The sequence below is a fragment of the Salvelinus alpinus genome, chromosome 18 (assembly GCF_045679555.1).
Source record: "Salvelinus alpinus chromosome 18, SLU_Salpinus.1, whole genome shotgun sequence".
Taxonomy (NCBI): domain Eukaryota; kingdom Metazoa; phylum Chordata; class Actinopteri; order Salmoniformes; family Salmonidae; genus Salvelinus; species Salvelinus alpinus.
In genome coordinates, this window is record NC_092103.1 from 42415674 (window position 1) to 42440021 (window position 24348).

At 39.5% G+C, this 24348-nt stretch overlaps 1 protein-coding gene across 1 annotated transcript; it reads left to right on the top strand.

The window, feature by feature from the left end:
* Nucleotides 1-3237: 3237 nt before the first annotated feature.
* On the top strand, nucleotides 3238-11983 carry reep5 (receptor accessory protein 5). Its single transcript, XM_071351376.1, has 5 exons — nucleotides 3238-3566; nucleotides 3894-3987; nucleotides 5944-6082; nucleotides 10940-11108; nucleotides 11594-11983. Exons 1-5 carry the CDS (start codon nucleotides 3440-3442, stop codon nucleotides 11647-11649), a joined length of 585 nt encoding a protein of 194 aa, XP_071207477.1. The 5' UTR covers nucleotides 3238-3439; the 3' UTR covers nucleotides 11650-11983.
* The last annotated feature ends 12365 nt before the right edge of the window (nucleotides 11984-24348 follow it).

Consider the following 24348-nt stretch of genomic DNA (forward strand, 5'->3'; position numbering starts at 1 on the left):
ATATTCTATATCTTCTATTGTGAGCGACCTGTGAAAGCACTAAACCATTATACAGCTACAACCATTCATTCAGTCTACTGCCCTCGTCTACACGTGTGGATATTAATAGTTGTTTAATTCAATAAAATAGACAAAATTAACCTCTCATTTGTGACAGTAATTTGAAAGTTGGATGCTCTTTTAGGATATGAATGGCAGAATGTCAGTGAACCCTAGGATTGACCTTTTTGAATGAACATGCATATGAATAAAATAAAACAAATATTAGGTTACGTGACATTATATATGACATTATAGACATTATAAATATTTTGTGTTTTCATAGGCTGACATATTAATGTGTAGGCATATTAAATGTTTCATAAAGGAGATGTGTGTGACTGGGCTGTAGCAGCAAAATATATCATATAAAAAATGGTCCCTCTGCTACCGCACGGCAAGCGATACCGATGCACCAAGTCTGGAAAAAACAGGACCCTGAACAGCTTCTACCCCCAAGCCATAAGACTACTAAATAGTTAGTTAAAAATAGTTAACGAATAACTACCCAATAACTACCCGGACTATCGTCATTGACTCTTTTTGCACTAACTCTTTTGACTCATCACATAAACTGCTGTTACAGTGCACTATCTATTGTTGCCTAGTAACTTCATCCCTACCTACTGTATATGTACATATAGTACCAGTCAAATGTTTGGACACACCTACTAATTCAAGGGTTTTTCTTTATTATAATTGGGGTTATTTTTTCATTTTTTAAACAACTAATTTACTCATGTCTGTTCAATAATTTGAATTCCAATTTGTTTGTTCCCCCCCTGCGAACTCAATGCACACATTGAACAGTTCCTCTAGAGCTACACTACCAGTCAAAAGTTTTAGAACACCTACTCATTCAAGGGTTTTTATTTGTACTATTTTCTACATCTTGGAATAATAGTGAAGACATCAAAACTATGAAATAATACATATGGAATCATGTAGTAACCAAAAAAAAGTGTTAAACAAATCAAAATACATTTTAAATGTCAGATTCTTCAAATAGCCACCCTTTGCCTTGATCACCCAACCTCAACCCAATTGAGATGGTTTGGGATGAGTTGGACCGCAAAGTGAAGGAAAAGCAGCCAACAAGTGCTCAGCATATGTGGGAACTCCAAGACTGTTGGAAAAGTATTCCAGGTGAAGCTGGTTGAGAGAATGCCAAGAGTGTGCAAAGCTGTCATCAAGGCAAAGGGGGGCTACTTTGAAGAATCTCAAATATATTTTGAGTTGTTTAACATGTCTTTGGTTACTGCATGATTCCAATATGTGTTATTTCATTGTTTTGATGTCTTCACTATTATTCTACAATGTAGAAAATAGTAAAAATAAAGAAAAAACCTTGAATGAGTAGGTGTCCAAACTTTTGACTGGTACAATATATACCTCAATTACGTCGTACGTACCCCTGCACATCGACTCGATACTGACACAGCACATACACAAATGACTGATGATTGGCTGAGAGAAATTGATGATAAAATTATTGTGGGGGCTGTCTTGATTGACTTCAGTGCAGCTTTTGACATTATCGATCATAGTCTGCTGCTGGAAAAACGTATGTGTTATGGCTTTACACCCCCTGCTATAATGTGGATAAAGAGTTACTTGTCTAACAGAACACAGAGGGTGTTCTTTAATGGAAGTCTCTCAAATATAATCCAGTTAGAATCAGGAATTCCCCAGGATAGTTGTTTAGGCCCCTTGCTTTTTTCAATTTTTACTAACGACATGCCACTGACTTTGAGTAAAGCCAGAGTGTCTATGTATGCGGATGACTCAACACTATACACGTCAGCTACTACAGCGAATGAAATGACTGCAACACTCAACAAAGAACTGTAGTTAGTTTCAGAGTGGGTGGCAAGGAATAAGTTAGCCCTAAATATTTCTAAAATTAAAAGCATTGAATTCGGAACAAAACACTCAAACCCTAAACCTCAACTAAATCTTGTAATAAATAATGTGGATATTGAGCAAGTTGAGATGACTAAACTGCTTGGAGTAACCCTAGATTGTAAACTGTCATGGTTAAAACATATCGATGCAGTAGTAGCTAAGATGGGGAGAAGTCTGTCTATAATAAAGCGATGCTCTGCCTTCTTAACAACACTATCAACAAGGCCGGTCCTACAGGCCCTAGTTTTGTCGCACCTTGACTACTGTTCAGTCGTGTGGTCAGATGCCACAAAAAAAGGACTTAGGAAAATTGCAATTGGCTCAGAATAGGGCAGCACGGCTGGCCCTTGAATGTACACAGAGAGCTAATGTTAATAATATGCATGTCAGTCTCTCCTGGCTGAAAGTGGAGGAGAGATTGACTTCATCACTACTTATATTTATGAGAGGTATTGACATGTTGAATGCACCGAGCTGTCTGTCTAAACTACTGGTGTAACGGATGTGAAATGGCTAGCTAGTTAGCGGGTACGCGCTAATAGCGTTTCAATCAGTTACGTCACTTGCTCTGAAACATAGAAGTAGTGGTTCCCCTTGCTCTGCAAGGGCCGCGTCTTTTGTGGAGCGATGGGTAACGACGCTTCGTGGGTGTCAGTTGTTGATGTGTGCAGAGGGTCCCTGGTTCGCGCCCGGGTCGGGGCGAGAGGACGGTCTAAAGTTATACTGTTACACTGGCACACAGCTCGGACACCCACCCCATAAGATATGCCACAAGAGGTCTCTTCACAGTCCCCAAGTCCAGAACAGACTATGGGAGGCACACAGTACTACATAGAGCCATGACTACATGGAACTCTATTCCACATCAAGTAACTGACACAAGCAGTAAAATAAGATTTAAAAAAACAGATGAAAAAAACACCTTATGGAACAGCGGGGACTGTGAAGCAACACAAACGTTGGCACAGACACATGCATACATACACACTATACATACACATGGATTTAGTACTGTAGATATGTGGTAGTGGTGGAGCAGGGGACTGAGGGCACACAGTGTTTTGTGAAATCAGTGAATGTATTGTATATTTTAAAAATTGTATAAACTGCCTTAATTTTGCTGGACCCCAGGAAGAGTAGCTGCGTGTATATAGCAAAGTTATCGTTTGTCATTGTGTTATTATTTTTCTATTATTATTTTTTTTATTTTTTTTATCTCTCTCTGCATTGTTGGAAAGGCCCCATAAGTAAGCATGTCACGTTTAGTCTACACCTGTTGTTTACGAAGCATGTGACAAATAAAATTTGATTTGATACAATTTAGCAATGTCATCAAAGTATTGGGTGTGGCTGTAGACATATTGCAGTGACGTTTCGTTCAGTGTGATTCTGGCCGTGCTTCCATTCATTTACTCTGAACAGCGAGAAGAAGCGGGATAGAGTTGCATGGGTGTCGCAGTTCAATAGCCAACCAGCACCATACAACACGAAAATCATGGCAGCAATGGTACAGGACATAAAAGAAAGATTCGACAAGTTTCTTCATGAAAAGAATTTCATGACCGATGCATTGGCAAAGATCGAAGCTAAAACTGGAGTAAACAGGGCCTATATCGCAATCGGTAAGTATTTTGCTGTTATGAGATGGGGGGGGGAGCACAAGGGATCTATTTATTGAAAAGAAAATGAGGGTATGCTGTAAGAGTTCTGGTAACACAGCCTGCATCGGTCGTGGCAGTTTGTTCTCTTGACAAATAACGTCAAGTCAATATTCTGATCAAATAAATGGTTGTACGTTTTGATGGGCTTTGTCATAATACAATACGTTTCCACATGAGCATACTGTACACCATTTTTATTTTACTAGATGATATTTACACAATCACTTATATTAATCGATTACATATTTGTAGCCTATAGGCTAATAAACAGATGTTATTATCTTGCAGCTGTCGTCGTCATTCTCGCAATTTACCTGGTTATTGGGTATGGAGCCTCCCTACTGTGCAACCTCATCGGATTTGCTTATCCAGCCTACATATCGTAAGTTTTTGTTCTTCTTCTCGTGAATTGGTCATTTAGGATAGCAGTCCAAATATTAAATTGTTGCTGCCCTGTTCTCAGCAAAAACAATTAATGAATTGCGTCATATTTGACACACCCTACCCTGTTCTTCACACGCACGCCCAATAGCATAAACACAACATCACTATGCTATTTCAACATTGCCCACAGAAAACAAGGCCCAACGGGGAATCAATCACCCACGTTGCACGGAGAGAGCCTATGTAACGGATGTGAAATGGCTAGCTAGTTAGCGGTGTGTTTCAGAGCAAGTGACGTAACCGACTGAAAGGCTGCTAGCGCGCACCACCGCTAACTAGTTAGCCATTTCACATCGGTTACACCTATTTGATCTTGTGAATAATTTTAAACACATTTTGCTTGATGGGTGTTAACCATGTAGTCAGTCCTACAGTAGCCCATGTTGAAGAAGGTCTGGGTCCAAAGTGCATGTTTACCTTACTATTAGCTTGAGAGTCAGGATTATTTTAATGGCACTGGTAAAGTACTCGGCAATATGCCAGCAGCATCTTACTACAAGTTGTTATATAATAACTAAGGTCCAATTGTAGACAATTTTGTCTGCAGGTCGGGTGTGTGTTTGATATCACCTTTAAAAAACCTAGAGTCGATGTTCGCGCCTCCGCGGAAATCAAATTAGCACAATACAAAAAATCCCCATAAGAATCTGTCAATTTAAACTAGAGAGATGTTTCTTTTTGTTGCATTGGTGGCGGCTCAATCCACCGCATCCGCCAACGTTACACTTCCGTGTCTGCGGTGAAAGGTGGCAGAGCTAGAGCGGTGTTTGTCAGACCATGAGACGTCCCGGAAATCTCTCAAAATCGTCTGTAGCGTCCGAACGACTTGGCCTATAGGACAGACACTAAAGAACAAAGGGAGGGAGGGGGGGGAATAACTACTATCTGTTGTTGCATGTAGTGAATGCGTTTGTATCCCAGGGGCTTAGACTGTTCTGGGTTAATGGCATCTTTCATAAGGTAGTAATGTATGGTTTCCTGTGTCTAAAGTTGCGTAAAATACTTTGATAGTGCAGCAATATGCTATAGCCCGTAATCCTATGAAATGTATTGCCACATGAATAACTTGCTACTTTGTGTTCTGGTTCCGCTCTATTGTGCAAAAACCGTTGAAACATTAAAATGTCACAATCTAACACTTTTGGTGTGGATGGTCTAATCAAACTCATCTATGAATGATATCAAATCACTCCTCGGGGTGAGGAGATCACATTTTCTCCCAGACACACTTACCGTACAGCAGTCTATGGATCTGCAATGAGGACAATATTTGAGTTATTCAACATGTAGGCTCAAATGTGGGCAAAGCAGCCATGATATTGTTGAGGCCACTGCTCTTGTGGAGTGTTGCAAGAGACTGGGCAATAAGCACAGAGAGGAAAATCCAGATGCGCATGATTAACCACAGAAACAAAACTCAAGTGACTCAGTCATTTCAGTTGGTCCCAACCACAGTTGCTCCTTGTGATTAACTCTACATGTCTGGACAAAGTTCAACTGAACTCTAACGTATAGTGTTATCCTTGTACAACAAGTTATATTATTAAATTCATAACTTGTTTAGATATGGATGCGTTTACAAACGTCAGCACATAGTGAAACAATGCTGTTCAAAGATAAAATGGAACACTCACTCTTATTTGGCATGCAAAACATTGACACAAGACTCACAATATTACCATGGAAACCTAGTTGCCAGGCCGTATGGTATCTATTATGTTCTTTCTTTAGCCTGTAGCTTGACAGCCTGGCTATTCTTTCCCAAATATAAAATCAATGCGAATTCGTGTTTGTTATGAAATCTGCTCAGTGTGTTCACGTCATCTTGCATAATACTTTTCCATTATGCTTTTAGGCATCCTGTCGCTAACATGGACTTATCCTTTAATTGCAGGATCAAAGCCATTGAGAGTGTAACCAAAGATGATGACACAAAATGGCTGACCTACTGGGTGGTGTATGGAGTGTTCAGCGTGGCAGAGTTCTTTGCTGACATCTTCCTGTCCTGGTTCCCATTTTACTACATGGGAAAGGTAATGCATACTGGTGTTTGTCCTTAACCTCAAGGTCCTGAAGTACAGTGGTTTCCTAATCTTTGATACTATTCAATGAGATTAACATTGAGGGCATGATGTGCAGTGCACATACACCGTTTCCTCAGTTGTCAAATTGTCCTGCTATTGTGAAACCTTCTGCACACAGTTGCCAACATCCAAACACACCCCATAGTTAAATAATTGGCTGAAATGTTTTCAACTTCAAAAGGTGTGAATTCTGAAAATAAATCACACTTACAGTACCTTCAGAAAGTATTCACACCCCTTGACTTTATCCACATTTTGTTGTTAGTGGGATTAAAATGGATTTAATTCTAATTTTGTCTACGATCTACACAAAACTAATGTCAAAGTAGAAGAACAATGCTAAAATGTGTAAAACAATTCATGAAGACAAAAAATTGCAATTCTTTTTTTTGTTTTAAACGACTAAATTACTGATGTCTGTTCAATAATTTGAATTCCAATTTGTTCGTTTCACCCCCCTGCGAGCTCAATGCACACATTGCACAGTTTCTCTAGAGCTACACTACCGGTCAAAAGTTTTAGAACACGTACTTTTTCTTTATTTTTACTATTTATACATAGTAGAATAATAGTGAAGACACTAAAACTCTGAAATAACACATATGGAATCATGTAGTAACCAAAAAAGTGCTAAACAAATCATAATATTTTATATTTGAGATTCTTCAAATAGCCACCCTTTGCCTTGATGACAGCTTTGCACACTATTGGCATTCTCTTAACCAGCTTAATGAGGTAGTCACCTGGAATACATTTCAATTAAACTGTCTAGGACTCGGGACCCCTCACCAACAGCCAATGAAATTGCAGGGCGCCAAATTCAATCAACAGAAATCTCATAATTACATTTTCTCAAACATACAAGTATTAGACACCATTTTAAATATAAAATTCTCGTAAATCCAACCACAGTGTCTGATTTCAAAAAAGCTTTTCGGCGAAAGCAGAACATTAGGTCAGCAACTAGTCACAGAAAGCATACAGCGATTTTCCAACCAAAGAGAGGAGTCACAAAAAGCAGAAATATTGATAAAATTAATCACTAACCTTTGATATTCTTCATCAGATGACACTCCTGGGACAACATGTTACACAATACATGTATGTTTTGTTCGATCAAGTTCATATTTATATCCAAAAACCTCAGTTTACATTTGGCTTTGCCTCAAACGTCCTGTGAATTTGCACAGAGCCACATCAAATCACAGAAATACTCATAATAAACATTGATAAAAGATACAAGTGTTATTCACAGATTTAAAGATATACTTCTCCTTAATGAAACCGCTGTGTCAGATTTCAAAAAAACTTTACGAAAAAAGCAAACCATGCAATCATCTGAGTACGGCGCTCAGAGACCAACACAACCCAAGAAGATATCCGCCATGTTGGAGTCAACATAAGTCAGAAATAGCATAATAAATATTCACTTACCTTTGATGATATTCGTCAGAATGCACTCCCAGGAATCCCAGTTCCACAATAAATGTTTGATTTGTTCCATAAAGTCCATTTATGTCCAAATTCCTCCTTGTTGTTCGCACGTTCAGTACACAATCTAAACTCACGACGCGCGGGCAGGTCCAGGCAAAAGTTCAGACGAAAAGTCATATTACAGTCCGTAGAAACATGTCAAACGAAGTATAGAATCAATCTTTAGGATGTTTTTAACATAAATCTTCAATAATGTTCCAACCGGAGAATTCCTTTGTCTTCAGAAAAGCAATGGAACAGAGCTCGCTCTCACGTGAACGAGCGTCACGAGCTCAATGCATTCTGGTAGACCTCTGACTCATTCCCCTCTCATTCGGCTCCACTTCACAGTAGAAGCATCAAACTAGGTTCTGACCCATATCCCACTATCTTCAATAGGGAATGAGTTGAAAAACAACCAACCTCAGATTTCCCACTTCCTGGTTGGATTTTTTCTCAGGTTGGTGCCTGCCATATGAGTTCTGTTATACTCACAGACATCATTCAAACAGTTTTAGAAACTTCAGAGTGTTTTCTATCCAAATATACTAATAATATGCATATATTAGTAACTGTGACTGAGTAGCAGGCAGTTTACTCTGGGCACGCTTTTCATCCAAACATGAAAATGCTGCCCCCTATCCATAACAAGTTAACAGGTGTGCCTTGTTAAAAGTTAATTTGTGGAATTTCTTTCCTTAATGCATTTTGTCTGGAGTCCAAATTGGAGGTTTTTGGTTCCAACCACCGTGTCTTTGTGGGACGCAGTGTGGGTGAACGGATTATCTCCGCATGTGTATTTCCCACCGTTAAGCATGGAAGAGGAGGTGTTATGGTGCTTTGCTGGTGATACTGTCAGTGATGTATTTAGAATTCAAGGCACACTTAACCAGCATGGCTAACACAGCATTCTGCAGCGATACGCCATCCCATCTGGTTTGGGCTTCGTGGGACTATCATTTGTTTTTCAACAGGACAATGACCCAGCACACTTCCAGGTTGTGTAAGGGCTATTCTACCAAGAAGGAGAGTGATGGAGTGCTGCATCAGATGACCTGGCCTCCACAATCCCCCGACCTCATCCAAATTTTGGGATGAGCCAACAAGTGCTCAGCATATGTGGGAACTCCTTCAAGACTTTTGGAAAAGCATTCCAGGTTAAGCTGGTTCAGAGAATGCCAAGATTGTGCAAAGCTGTCATCAAGGCAAAGGGTGGCTATTTGAAGAATCTCAAAATATATCGATTTTTTAAAAAACACATTTTTTTTGGTTACTACATGATTCCATATGTGTTATTTCATAGTTTTTATGTCTTCAATATTATTCTACAATGTAGAAAATAGTACAAATAAATAAAAACCCTTGAATGAGTAGGTGTTCTAAAACTTTTGACTGGTCGTGTTTATCAGATCAACAGGCCAATATTCGACATAGTTTGGCTCATAAAACGTGGTAATTAACTATAATGACCATAATCCATTTCTTATCTACTTGTCCGGTCTGTGTTTCTTTTATGCCTGCTACGGAAGAGACAGAATGCGTTATTGTGAGGGGTATCGGGCATCTCTACCTGAAAATACATGATCTAAGTGATAGTTGGTATTCAGCAGTAATGAATGTATGCCTTATTTAGTTTGAAGAACTAGAAAAGTGATTTTTGTCAGACAGCAGATCTATAGAGATGAGATGACTTGGAATGAAATATTAAAGTAATCAAATAAAACAAATGTAATACACAACAACTGAAATATTTTAAAGTAATACATGATGGTTAATAAGTGATTAGCAGTAATGGGCTGTCACTACCGTCATGGAACTTTTATTAATTACTTTATTCTGTGTTACAGCATTCAACCTAAATAATCTAAATCTGTTATTTTTTTAAATAATCGAACTAATCTGAACCAACCTAAAAAAGGACTAATCTCTCAGCACTAATATCTTGATTAGATAAGTATTCAACCCAGAGTCAATATGTTATAATCACCTTTGGCAGAAATTACAGCTTTGAGTCTTTCTGGGGAAGTCTCTTAAGAGCGTTCCCCACCTGGATTGTGCAACAATTGCCCGTTATTCTTTAAAAAATAATTCAAGCTCTGTCAAATTGGTTGTTGATCATTGCTAGATAACCTTTTGCAGGTCTTGCCACATGTAACTTGGCCACTCAGGAACATTCACTGTCTTCTTGGTAAGCAACTCCAGGTTAGATTTGGCCTTGTATTTTAGGTTTGTCCGGCTGAAATTTTTATTCATCTCCCAGTGTCTGGTGGAAAGCAGACTGAAGTAGGTTTTCCTCTGGGATTTTGCCTGTGCTTAGCTCCATTCCGTTTCTTTTTTTATTTAAAAAAACTCCCCCCGTCCTTAACAATTACAAGCATACCCATAACATGATGCAGTTACCACTATCCTTGAAAATATGGAGAGTGGTACTCCGTAATGTGTTGTGTTGGATTTTCCCCAAACATAAGTTAGCATTTAGGACAGAAAGTGAATTGCTTTGCCACATTTATTGCAGTATTACTTTTCTTTGTTGCACACAGGATGCATATTTTGGAATATTTTATTCTGTACATGTTTCTTTCTTTTCACTCTGTCAATTAGGTTAGTATTGTGGAGTAACTACAATGCTGTTGACCCATCCTCAGTTTTCTCCTATTACAACCATTAAACTCTGTAATTGTTTTACAGTGAAATCCTTGAGCGGTTTCCTTCCTCTCCAGCAACTGAGTTAGGAAGGACGCCTGTATCTTTGTATTGATACACATAAAAACAAATGTAAACACTTATTGCACACAGAGCGAGTTCATGCAACTTATTATGTGACTTGTTAAACAAATTTTTACGTGAACTTTATTTAGGCTTTCCATATTAAAGGGGTTGAATACTTATTGCCCCCAGACATTACAAATTAAAAGCTAAACATTTCTACATAGTTCCACTGTGACGTTATGGGCTATTGTGTTTAGGCCAGTGACGACAAAATCTATTTAATACATTTTAAATTCAGGCTGTAACACACCAACATTTAGGAAAAGTCCAGGGGTGCAATACTTTCTGAAGGCACAGTAGCTCATCGTTAGGGTATTAAAAGCATGTTAAATCATAACATTATATTGACTCGATTCAATAACTTAATCTCCTTCCTTAATCTACATCCATCATGTGCTGGTATGAAGCAGATGTCCTTATTTCCTTCCCATCTAAATCTCCATGGCAACAGAGCTCATGCCTGCCAGCTTGTGTAATTTGCTAGAGCACTTACTCAGACTTTATTCTTGGCGGCGTTTCCTGGAAGCATTGGGTGAAAACGTTATTTTGTTTGTTTCCCCTCAGTGTGCCTTCTTGGTGTGGTGCATGGCTCCAACTCCTTCTAACGGTTCCATCCAGATATACACGCGGATCATCCGTCCCATTTTCCTCAAGCACGAGACCAAGATTGACAACATAGCCAAGGACCTCAAGGGCAAGGCGTCAGAGGCTGCGGACAAGTTCAAAGATGAAGGTAGGCACACCGGGCATCTGTTTTCAATGTCTCTCTGAAGTACGGTGAATCCTTTTTAAAACCGTCTCTGCTTTTGCCCTTTTGAATCTTATCTTTATCATTTTAAAAGGATTAAATATGCAGTATCTGCTCTTTGAAAGTAGTTGACGGTGATGCCTTTCGCTCTGACAGGTTTTGAGGAATGGGTTCAGACAGTTTTCATAAATGTAACACGTTTTCTTCATTGCATTATTGAGGAACGGTGAACCTGTCACATTGACAGATTTTAAATGGCCATTGTTGATATGTCCAATTTTTTTTAAAGGTCAGCATCACATTAATTGGAATGCTCTGGTCTTGACCATTAATTTTCATTGTCAAATTGTCTGAGTGACTGCTCCTCAGACAGACAGACAGACTGACGGTGTTGTTGAGGTAGGCCTCTTGATAGGCAGACGGTGTTGAGGTAGGCCTCTTGACAGACAGACAATGTTTTTGTTCCACAGCGAAGAAAGCGACGGCGAACTTGATGTGGGAGGAGGGGATGAAGAAGGACTCCTAAAGGCGCCGCGAGGACAAAGTTCCCCAAAGTTCAACAGCATTGTCATCTCTGGAGTGGACTGTGTTACACAGCTCAATAAATGTTGCCTTGGATTTTTTTTATTGTTTATTATTTTATAAATTATCTGAAGGATAGCATCTTGGTCTTGCACAGTTTGTCTGTAAAAAAAAAAAAAAAACAGCGATAGATGGTCACATATTCACAAGAGTGATGTAAAACCGTTTGAAACCTTTAACTTGTTTGCGTACCTTTAGGCTGTGATGAGCCAGTGATGTTGTTTCCCCTCCTGCTACGCTTTAAGTACCCAAATAAAATAAAAAGAAACTTGCTGTTATTTCTCCATTGTTTCTCTCCCTCCATTATGTATGGATTATGGTCTTTTTTACAATGTTATTTTTGGCAGAGAGTTTGTGACGTGTACTAGACCAATAGCTAACATTTTGGCTGGATTTACTATTTTTATTTGCATACCTGAACCTCCCCTGTAAATTGGGGCCTGCTTATAGAAGAAAGATACTGATAGAAGATTAACTTTACTGTTCAACTTTCAATGGAAAAGGATTGATTTGCTGATACAAAATCCAACCTAATAAACAGCACACAAGGCTGGCAGCAGCAAAGACTCGGCTGCAGATCAGCATCGCTGGGGCAATTGTAGGGGGTTAAGTGACTTGCTCACGGACACGTCGGCAGTGAATAGTACCTGGGATCAGAGATCAGCAGCCATCTTGTTGCCAGGTTAGTTCCCGCTTATGTAGCCAGGTCCAGAGGGGTATACTACAAAGCAAGTTAACTTTGACAAACAACCAGAAAGAACCATTTATTTTCTGGTTCATAAAGCTAGACTTAGATATGTGTTTTTGGTTGTTAAGTAGATGATGCCAATTTCAAACATATCCTTCTAAACAAAACTTTTTCTGAATAGGCAAGTTAGCAGGCTAACTCATTGATCCTGTTTTGACGTATATCCCTCTGGGCTTGAAGCAGAAACCTTCCCATGTATCCTTTGGTAACACGATAGACTGATATATGAGTGAGGAACAATTGATGTACATCCATGATCAATAATGGACTTTTTTTTGTGTGTATGTTTATTGGGTAGAGATGCAGAGGTGAAAGGTAGATGAGAGTGCTGAACACATGCTGGCAGCGGTGCATGAGATGCCAGAATATTCAGTGGTGGGAAAAGTACCCATTTTTCATACTCTAGTGAAAGTCACCCAGTAAAATACTACTTGAGTAAAAGTATTTGGTTGTAAATATAACTGCTAAAATATACTCAAATATCAAAAGTAGAAATCATTTCAAATTTCTTTATATGGCAGACGGACCCATTTTGTTTTGAAAATGTACGGATAGCCAGGGGCACACTACAACACTCACAAAATATGTATTTGTGTTGTGAGTCTGCCAGATCAGAGGCAGTACAGACGACGTGTTCTCTGTTTAGTGAGTCTGTTAGATCAGAGGCAGTAGGGATTGTTTTATTTAAAATATAAATAGTAAAGTACAGATATATAAAAAACTACTTAAGTATTTTTACGACACCACTGAGAATATTGAGTGTTCTCTCCCTCCCTCCGCTTTATTTCACACGTACCTGAAGGCCTGGCGCTGTGTTCAAGGATTGTCAACAAGAAACCATTGCCAGGTAACCAGTATCATATTTGGGAAATGTTTTTCAAGCATGATATCCGTGCAACATTGCCAATGTCCTGGTTGTGCATGAAATGAAGGGTGAAAGGAAGCCTACTCGGTGTTGGGGACCGTGGGATGGGCCGTTGTAATGTGGTGCGTTGGTGTGAGCAGCAGCACGTATCTCCATGGTTACTGATAGAGGTGTGATGAAGTCTGGTTTTCCCTCTCGCTTGAGGTGCAACCTGACTGTCATTTTTCTGTGCGTTGTTGGGAATTGTATGCAGATAGTATTAATCCTTTACCACCCGAGAACTGCTCTTAACGCAATCAACCAGTGTGTATGAATTGGATCATGTTCCTGTCCTGCTAACCATTCAACATGTAATGAGTACTTTTGAGTGTCAGGGAAAATGCGGAGCTAGCGTAGCAGGTTCACTGTAGCAGTCAAACTTTAGTTCCATCTTGTCGTCACGAACACACTTTTCAGATTTAACTATACTTTTTCAAACGTTATCCTCGTCGCCATTGTTCAGACCTATCCTTACAACTTGTGCTAAATTAGGATATTATACTCAATTGAATAACCCGGACTCGGGTACATTTCAACACGTCTTTAAGTTACTCCATGACTGTGTAACGGTGTAACAAGATCCTAGCATTATTTCCAAAAGAAAAAAAGCATGCATCATAAATTATTAGAAATCACAAATTACATTTATTTGATGTAACTTATAATTGTGCTTACCGCACATCATTTTCTGCTTGGTTTCAAGAGAAATGCATTGAAAGAGAGACATGAAAATATCGAGGTCTAATAAATGTAACTTCTACTCTCTGATGTTTTCTAATTTATGACGCATGGATTTTTTTAATTTAGGAAATAATGCTGGGTTCTTGTTACACCGTTACAATCATGGAGTAAAGACGTGTTGAAATGTACATCGTAGCCAGACAAATACAGAAACACTATGTTCACGAACTGCATCTCCGAAAATACGTGTATTTTATTTGCATTTTGGAACATATTGCACAATAGGCTATAACGTTTTTACCAGGCTATAAATGTATCCCGCTCGCGAATCACAACACACATATAACTTTGATACGCTCGAGGAATGTAATACTGCAAACTTTCACCCGATGACCTTTTGCTAAGCCTGGCCCCAGAGTTTTGGGAAACCAATTGCAGTGCTCCAATGGATAGCAGCTGTCTTCCAGTCCGACACTTTGGACAAGCTCACGTTTAAAACGCATGAGAGCCATTGAAGGCTGTGGCAAAAACTGCGTTTTCTTCAAAAAATGTATGTTTTAATGAATAAATAATTTAACAGTGCATCATGATTACTTTCTACTGTGATTTCTGAACTGCAGAGCCTGTTGGGAGTATTTTTCCAATCCAAAATGTTACTTATGTAACATTGTTTGCTAGCTCAGCTGGTTAACTAGCTCTGTCTCATTGATCACCAAACGTTTCTAACGCCTGTTATCTACTAGGGATGTGCTTCTCTCCTTTCATGAACAATTCGATACCCATCAAGATGCATGGGCTCTGATACGTGTTAGATTTTTTTGGGGGGGAAAAATGCACTGTATATTTAGAAATCAAACTTTATTTGTCACATGCGCCGAATACAACAAGTGTAGACCTTACCGTGAAATACTTACTTACAAGCCCTTAACCAACAGTGCAGTTCAGGAAGACTTAAGAAAATATTTACGAAATAAACAAAAAAATAATAAAAAGTAACACAATAACAAGGCTATATACAGGGGGTACCGGTACTGAGTCAGTGTGCGGGGGGTACAGGTTAGAGGTAATTTGTACATGTGGGTAGGGGTGAAGTGACTATGCATAAAAGTAGCAGCAGTGTACAAAACAAATGGGGGGAGGGTCAATGTAATAGTCCAGTGGCCATTTGATTATTTGTTCAGCAGTCTTATGGCTTGGGTGTAAAAGCTGTTAAGGAGCCTTTTGGTCCTAGACTTGGTGCTCTGGTACCGCTTGCTGTGCAGTAGCAGCGAAAACAGTCTATGACTTGGGTGACTGGAGTCTAACAATTTTATGGGCTTTCCTCTGACACCGCCTATTATATAGGTCCTTATATAGGTCCTGAATTGCAGGAAGCTTGGCCCCAGTGATGTACTGGGCCGTACGCACTTAGCATGGCATTTAGCCAATTAATATAATGCAGCTTTGAATTTTTACCCTTCTCTCGAAAGCGAATAGTTTATACGTTTGGAATTTTACAGAGAGCTTCTCCCGCTCTGACCAATGAATGCTAAATTATTGCAGTCCTTTATGAAATTACCATGTTCATGTAAACATGACCAAATAGAGTGGTGAGGAGAAGCTCAGTGGACCCTTTGTGTCCAGAAGTAATTTAGCCATTCATTGTAGTCATTGCGATCTGTCGAGTTTAATAAAGTCCAGCTAACCCTACGTCAATGATGCCGGTGGATCTTAAAACTGAACTTGGATCCGCATTAAGTAGCAATGATATCCTTCGCCACCGCCATCTTACGGCAGATATCTCGAACCAGTCATGACTATTCAACAAAACATAATTAAAAAAAATGTACAACATGATTGTATAGAGAGTAGAGTAGTTTTGAAGTTGAGGGTGGAGTACCAATGAAGTTTGTCAATTAGGACGAAAACTAGTATAGTTCAGCAAGCCAGCTAGTTTAGCTAGGAAAAACAAGCTTGGGCCTGGTGCGCATGTGCGCCATCTAGGCTAATTCAGGAGACAGATTGTAGTTTTTATGCCCTGATATCAGGAGCTGGTGGCGAAAAGTTTGATTAAACAATTTAGAGATTGAAACTAATAAATTACTTATTTAAGGAGAGCAAATCGATATACAATCCCGAAATCAGCTGTAATTGTCAATAGTTAACTAGTTAATACACCTACTCCCTTTTCTGACAGCTGGAGCAGAACATCCTTTCACCCTGTTGAAATTTGGAGTATAAGTTTTTAATTTACAACGATAAATAGGCCTACATCAAGATAACAAGCAAATATGAAGTTAGCTAGTTGATTATATTTCACTTAGCTATAGTATGTAAAGTTGTCTAGCTGGCTAGCTAGCAGCTCATTAGCCTACACACAGTTGCCTGTTGTAGCTAGCTAGCTAATAATACTGTAATGAAACAGCAGTGAGCAGGTCTCGAACCCTCGACCCTCCTTTCAAAGAGCGCGTCCCCGCGCTAGTTTGCGACTCTACGTCTTACAGGAACGCGCTCACCGGCCAAGCACACGCACTGTCGTGGATGCAAGGTCCGATCACTTCTGACACCAATGTAATGAAACAGGCAGGGAGCAGGTCTTGAATCCTCAACCTTCTAGCCAAAAGTCCAGCGGCTATCGACTGTGCCACAAAAGCATGCTCGAGCAGCAGTGTCGATATCCGTGCTTATAAACCCAGGGTCGTTACAATACATTGTTGTTGTTTTTTAATTCCAAATGTATTTACTTACTTACTTGAATAGGTTTATTTTGGAGCAAAGGGTTGTCAAGCGGAGGCTCCGCTTCTGGTCAAAACCTACCGTTAGGGGCCAAACTGAATTTGTCTCCTTAGGTTGAAGAGGCAATGTTGCACCTCCTTCACCACGGTGTTGTGTGGTGGGACCATTTCAGGTCCTCTGTGATGTGCACACCAAGGAACTTGAAGCTTTTTTACCCTCCACTCGGGCCACGTCGATGTGAATGGGGCGTGTTGTCTCTGTGGTCTCCTGTAGTCCCAGATCAGCTCTTTTGTTTTGTTGACATTGTGGGAGAGGTTATTTTCCTGGCACCACTCCGCCAGGCTCTGTAGTAGGCTGTCTCGTTGTTGTTGGTAATCAGGCCTACCACTGTTGTGTCATCAGCCAACTTGATGATTGAGTTGGAGATGTGTTTAGCCACACAGTCATGGGTGAACAGGGAGTAATTCAAGAGGGGGCTGAAATTAAACACAGAATAACCCTTGCTAATCAATATACTATTGGGTATGTTGTGGTGGACTGTCATTACAATTGCTTCAGGGGAGCCTGGTAAAAAATATGTTTGCAGTGTAGCTATAGCCACATAGTGGCTCTGAATTCACTGTCTGCATGCAGTCAAAGCTATAACCACTTTTGGAGCGAACTAGTGCTCTCGAATCGTATCCTGATGTAGACAGCAGATGGTAGTTGTATTCATAACATAGCTAGCCAACATACATTTAGAGAAAACAAGTTATATTAAGTGGCTAGCTAGTAGGGATGTAACGATTCTCCGATATGCATCGGTCCCCGGTTCAAATGTTTAAAAGATATGAGTGCATCTGTCTGTGGGAGCCCAAACCAATCTAAATGAAGCATGCATCGGTCAGAGAACCGACTCAAACCTTAGGAATTGCCAGTTCACTAATGTTTTTTACTCCTATTGCTTTACTCCAAAAATACCTATTATCTGTTGTGACTGAATTGATGCGTCTTCTCCTTCAGGTCAGTAGCCTATCAAACTTTTGTCTTATTTTAAATACATTTTCCCTTTAATTTTGTACATTTCACCCTAAATTATCATTACCGAAATCCTTCTGGATTAAATTCTCTGGTCATTTTATACCATTTAAAAAACTTTTTTAAACCTAATTTATTTGAATAAAACACTATGTTGCTGTAGTTTGTCCATAAATCTGAAGTCAGATTTTCCAGTCTTTTGTTTAACTCCGGCATTTTCATTAGGGGAGCAGTGTTAAAAAATATTTGAAATATTTTGTTTATTACTTTTTTGGACTTCGAAAACTGTTACGGTAATGACAATTTGGTGAAAATGTTGGTAAAATGCATAATATCTGATCAAAAACATAATCATTATGAAATAGATAAGTACAGATCTAATCTCAGTGATTAAAGTTTCATTTTTGCGTCTTTTACTTAAGGTTTTGTACACAAGCTGAAAATACAATATTTTTGGTTATGGAAAATATATTTCACAGCTGTTTAGATGGTACAATGATTCTCTACATTATACTTGATTGTATTTTTCACAAACTGAAACTAGGTGTACTATTAGAATTTTAGCAACCCGGAAATGGCAGAGCGATTTCTGCATAGTGCATCTTTATACAGTCAGTGTGTAGAGCGTTGAGGAGGAGTCGACCGTGTCCAGGAAGCGAATTCACCATAACTTTTCTGGATTAAGGTTCACTCAAACATAATTTTAAGCTTGGTTTAGATAGGGCAGGTTGTGGGATGACATAGTGTATATTAAAATATTCTACAGTTCTAGTCCTTGATAGGAAAACCATGAAGACAAACAGAGATAATAGTCAGGGGGCTGTCTAATTGCAATATAATGAAGCCTGTTCCTTTGTGTTGTTATCTGTCCTTAGATATGGAGAGCTGCGAAACACTGTCTGCAGATGAAGAGGTCCCAGTGAATGTCCCAAGAACCTGCTGGCACATCCTTGTATACCATGGGTTGTAAATGTTAGCACATGTTGTATACAACAATACAGTTAAAAGTAATACACAATTTAGGCTACAAACTTATTACAACTGTAGCAGGCCAATCCTTCTCCTGGAGGTATGCTGGTTGTGCCGGCTTCTGTTCAAGCCCAGCACTAACACACCTGATTCAAATGATCAAACCTAATGAGTTGATAATAATGTGTATTATTGGTGGGCTGGAATAGAAATATGCTCACCAAGTAAATCAAGGAGTGGATCAAGGTTAGTCACATCTGGTATGGACTTTTTTTGTTCACCTGAAATTAAGCTTTCGTAATAATAGCCTACTTACTAAGATGTCTAATATTTACAAACAAGTTAGCTAATTTGTACATTTTGAAATTATATGTTTAAACTTGTTTTAATTGTTAATTTAAAAAACATAATTCAAGATGAACTAGTGTCAGTGTTCATTAATCACAGATCATAGTTGTACAATAAAAAGGTGTGAAGGAAAATAACGGGGTGTGCAGAGCGTTAATTCTACCTCTTTTTTGCTGAGAATTCTTTTAGAATATAGAGACAATCTGAAGGTCAATGGCATGGAGGAGGATTGCAGGTGTAACAGGGTTGAAATAGACATCCTTAGTTGTATGAGTATTGTCTTAATTAAGCAGCCAGGTTATGAATATGTATTTATAGTTGTAGAGCCACTTGCTGTGTTATTTGAGTAACTGCATCCCGTGTGTGTATATATACAGTGCCAGTCAAAAGTTTGGACACACCTACTCATTCAAGGGTTTTTCCTTTATTTTTTACTATTTTCTACATTGTGTAATAATAGTGAAGACATCAAAACTATGAAATAACAGATGGAATCATCATGTTCTAACAAAAGAAGTGTTAAACAAATCTAAATATTTAATATTTGAGATTCTTCAAAGTAACCACCCTTTGCTTTGATGACAGCTTTGCACACTTGGCATTCTCTCAGCCAGCTTTATGAGGTAGTCACCTGGAATGCATTTCAATTAACAGGTGTGCCTTGTTAAAAGTACATTTGTGGAATTTCTTTCCTTTTAATGCGTTTGAGCCAATAACTTGTGTTGTGACAAGGTAGGGGTGGTATACAGAAGACAGCCCTATTTGGTAAAAGACCAAGTCCATATTATGGCAAGAACAGCTCAAATAAGCAAAGAGAAATGACAGTCCATCATTACATTTTTACTAAGTCAGTCAATCCAGAAAATGTAAAGAACTTTTAAAGTTTATTCAAGTGCAGTCGCAAAAACCATAAAGCACTATGATGAAAATGGCTCTCATGAGGACCTCCACAGGAAAGGAAGACCCAGAGTTACCTCTGCTGCAGAGGATACGTTCATTAGATTGAAGACCAAATATATAAATAAATGCTTCACAGAGTTCAAGTAATAGACACATTTCAACATCAACTGTTCAGAGGAGACTGCGTGAATCAGGCCTTCATGGTCAAACTGCTGCAAAGAAACCACTACTAAAAAGGACACCAATAATAAGAAGAGACTTGCTTAGGCCAAGAAACACGAGCGATGGACATTAGACCGGTGGAAATCTGTCCTTTGGTCTGATGTGTCCAAATTTAATATTTTTGGTTTCAACCGCTGTCTTTGTGAGACATAGAGTAGGTGAACGGCTGATCTCTGCATGTGTGGTTCCCACCGTGAAGCATGGAGGAGGTGGTGTGGGGGTGCTATGCTTGTGACAGTATCAGTGATTTATTTAGAATTCAAGGCACACTTAACCAGAATGGCTACCACAGCATTCTGATTTGCGCTTAGAGGGACTATCATTTATTTTCCAACAGGACAATGACTCAACACACCTCCAGGCTGTGTAAGGGCTATTTGACCAAGAAGGAGAGTGATGGAGTGCTGCAACAGATTACCTGGCCTCCACAATCACCCGACCTCAACCCAATTGAGATGGTTTGGGATGAGTTGGACCGCAGAGTGAAGGAAAAGCAGCCAACAAGTGCTCAGCATATGTGGGAACTCCTTCAAGACTGTTGGAAAAGCATTCCAGGTGAAGCTGGTTGAGAGAATGCCAAGCGTGTGCAAAGCTGTCATCAAGGCAAAGGGTGGCTACTTTGAAGTATCTCAAGTATATTTTGTTTTGTTTAACACTCTTTGGTTACTACATGATTCCATACGTGTTATTTCATAGTTTTGATGTCTTCACTATTATTCTACAATGTAGAAAACAGTAAAAATAAAGGAAAAAAACTTGAATGAGTATGTGTGTCCAAACTCTTGACTGGTACTGTGTATATATATACACACACACATACACACACACACAGTGGCAAGAAAAAGTATGTGAACCCTTTGGTCATTACCTGGATTTCTGCATAAATTGGTCATAAAATTTGATCTTAATTTGATCTAAGTCACAACAATAGACAAACAGTCTGCTTAAACTAATAACACACAATGTGTTTTCGTGTCTTTATTGAACACACCGTGTGAACATTCACAGTGTAGGGTGGGAAAAGTATGTGAACCCTTGGATTTAATAACTGGTTGACCCTCCTTTGGCAGCAATAACTCAACCAAATGTTTTCTGTAGTTGCGGATCAGACCTGCTCAACGGTCAGGAGGAATTTTAGGCCATTCATCTTTACAGAACTGTTTCAGTTCAGCAATATTCTTAGGATGTCTGGTGTGAACCGCTCGAGGTCATACCACAGCATTTTAAATCGGGTTGAGGTCAGGACTCTGACTGGGCCTCTCCAGAAGGCGTATTTTCTTCTGTTGAAGCCATTCTGTTGTTGATTTACTTCTGTGTTTTGGGTCGTGGTCCTGTTGCATCACCCAACTTCAGTTGAGCTTCAATCGGTGGACAGATAGCCTTACATTCTCCTGCAAAATGTCTTGATAAACTTGGGAATTCATTTTCCGTCCATGATAGCAAGCTGTCCAGGCCCTGAGGCTGAAAAGCAGCCCCAAACCAAAATGCTCCCTCCACCATACTTTATAGTTGGGATGGGGTTTTGATGTTGGTGTGCTGTGCCTTTTTTTCCCCACCACACATAGTGTTTTGTGTTCCTTCCAAACAACTCAACTTTAGTTTTTCTGTCCTCAGAATATTTTGCCAGAAGCGCTGTGGAATATCCAGGTGCTCTTTTGCGAACTTCAGATGTCTAGCACTGTTTTTTGGGGGGCAGCAGTGGCTTCTTCTGGGGTGTCCTCCCATGAACACCATTCTTGTTTAGTGTTTTACGTATCGTAGACTCGTCAACAGAGATGTTAGCATGTTCCAGAGATTTCTGTAAGTCTTTAGCTGACACTAGGATTCTTCTTAACCTCATTGAGCATTCTGCGCTGTGCTCTTGCAGTCATCTTTGCCGAACGGCCACTCCTTGGGAGAGTAGCAACAGTGCTGAACTTTCTCCATTTATAGACAATTTGTCTTACCGCAGACTGACGAACATCAAGCCTTTTAGAGATACTTTTGTAACCCCTTCCAGCTTTATATAAGTTAACAATTCTTAGGTCTTCTGAGATCTCTTTTGTTCGAGGCATGGTTCACATCAGGCAATGCTTCTTGTGAATAACAAACTCAAATTTTGAGAGTGTGTTTTATAGGGCAGGGCAGCTCTAACCAACATCTCCAATCTCGTCTCATTGATTGGACTCCAGGTTAGCTGACTCCTGACTCCAATTAGCTTTTGGAAAAGTCATTAGCCTAGGGGTTCACATACTTTTTCCAACCTACACTGTGAATGTTTAAATGATGTATTCAATATAGACAAGAAAAATACAACAATTGGTGTGTTATTAGTTTAAGCACACTGTGTTTGTCTATTGCTGTGACTAAAATCAGATCAAATTTGATAACTAATTTATGCAGAAATCCAGGTAATTCCAAATTGTTCACATACTTTTTATTGCCACTGTATATGTAAGCATGATCACGCAGCATCCGGTCAAAAGGTTTGTTAAACCTTGATGGAGATTGTGTGGTGAGTTTGCAGTTTACAGTGTTGTGTATGTATTTGCAGAATAAACCGTGAACGAGAACAGCACCGTGTCCTTTGTCGATGAGCCATATGAGAGCGGTTACACAGAGATGTTGGTGTTGATGGTGGGGGAAGAGAGATTTGCAAGTCAAAACCACAATTTCCTTTACCCATGTACCACTCATTGCTGAGAGAATGAACTGAGCTATAATCAATGTCGTGACACATGTACACTATATATATATATATATATATATATATATATATATATATATATATACACAAAAGTATGTGTACACTCCTTCAAATTAGTGGATTTGTCTATTTCAGCCACACCCGTTGCTGACAGGTGTATACAATCGAGCACACAGCCATGCAATCTCCATAGTCAAACATTGGCTGTGGCTGTTTTTATGGTTCGGGTTAGGTCCCTTAGTTCCGGTAAAGGGAAATCTTAACACTACAGCATACAATCACATTCTAGACGATTCTGTGCTTCCAACTTTGTGGCAACAGTTTGGGGAAGGCCCTTTCCTGTTTCAGCATGACAAAGCGAGGTCCATACAGAAATGGTTTGTTGAGATCGGTGTGGAAGAACATGACTGGTCTGCACCGTGCCCTGATCTCAACGCCATCAAACACCTTTTGGATAAATTGGAACGCCAACGGCGAGCCAGGCCTAATCACCCAACATCAGTGCCCAACCTCACCAATGCTCTTGTGGCTGAATGGAAGCAAGTCTCCACAGCAATGTTCCAACATCTAATGGAAAGCCTTCCCATAAGAGTGGAGGCTGTTATAGCAGCAAAGGGGGGGACCAACTCCATATTGATGCCTATGATTTTGGAATGTCCACATTCTTTTGGTCATGTGTAATACATTATTTGTTGTTCATTGTCTACTTCTTAGGTGCATATAATGTCCAGGGCATAACCCACCCTGATCGCTGTGTTCACCATTCTATTTCACTTCACATTTGATGATATCTGAAGTGAGATAGAAAATGAATGTAGCAAATCAGGTTGGTTCCACCAAGCTAATCATGATATTGATACATTGATAATGTAGTCAATGCTCTCTCTCTGTGTGACCAACAAGTATCTTTGTTGAGGGGCCAGAGGTGATCTACGTTGCCATGCCCATCAATGGGGCTCTGGCAAAGACCTCACCTCCAGCCTCACCTCTTGCCTGTTCACCAACAGTCATTGATGGGGAGAACAGTATTTAGTCTGGTAGCCTAACTTGTTAAAACTTCAACATAGTATATGTTTGTGTGAGAGACATCACCTATCCCTAATTTCCATTGGTAATAGAACATTGACTCTCTCTGTGTGTGTGTGTGTGTGTGTGTGTGTGTGTGTGTGTGTGTGTGTGTGTGTGTGTGTGTGTGTGTGTGTGTGTGTGTGTGTGTGTGTGTGTGTGTGTGTGTGTGTGTGTGTGTGTGTGTGTTTCAGACGGCAGCCTCAGTCATTTGATGGGGATACCATAATTGGGTAGGGTTTATCTGACCTGTTCAAACTTAAACATAGGATAGGTAATATCTGACACAAAACAGGTACTAACTGCCTTTCGGTAACAGAACATGGAGCCAGCACATGGAGACTTGAAAGATGTGATTAAGTCCAGACTGACAGACGGGCTTGATATT

Bases quoted from the DNA above. Each gene is read 5' to 3' on its own strand.
- reep5 (XM_071351376.1), top strand. From the start codon at position 3,440: ATGGCAGCAATGGTACAGGACATAAAAGAAAGATTCGACAAGTTTCTT. The intron at 3,567-3,893 runs GTAAGTATTTTG...ATTATCTTGCAG, and splicing joins CAGGGCCTATATCGCAATCG to CTGTCGTCGTCATTCTCGCA. The intron at 3,988-5,943 runs GTAAGTTTTTGT...CTTTAATTGCAG, and splicing joins GCTTATCCAGCCTACATATC to GATCAAAGCCATTGAGAGTG.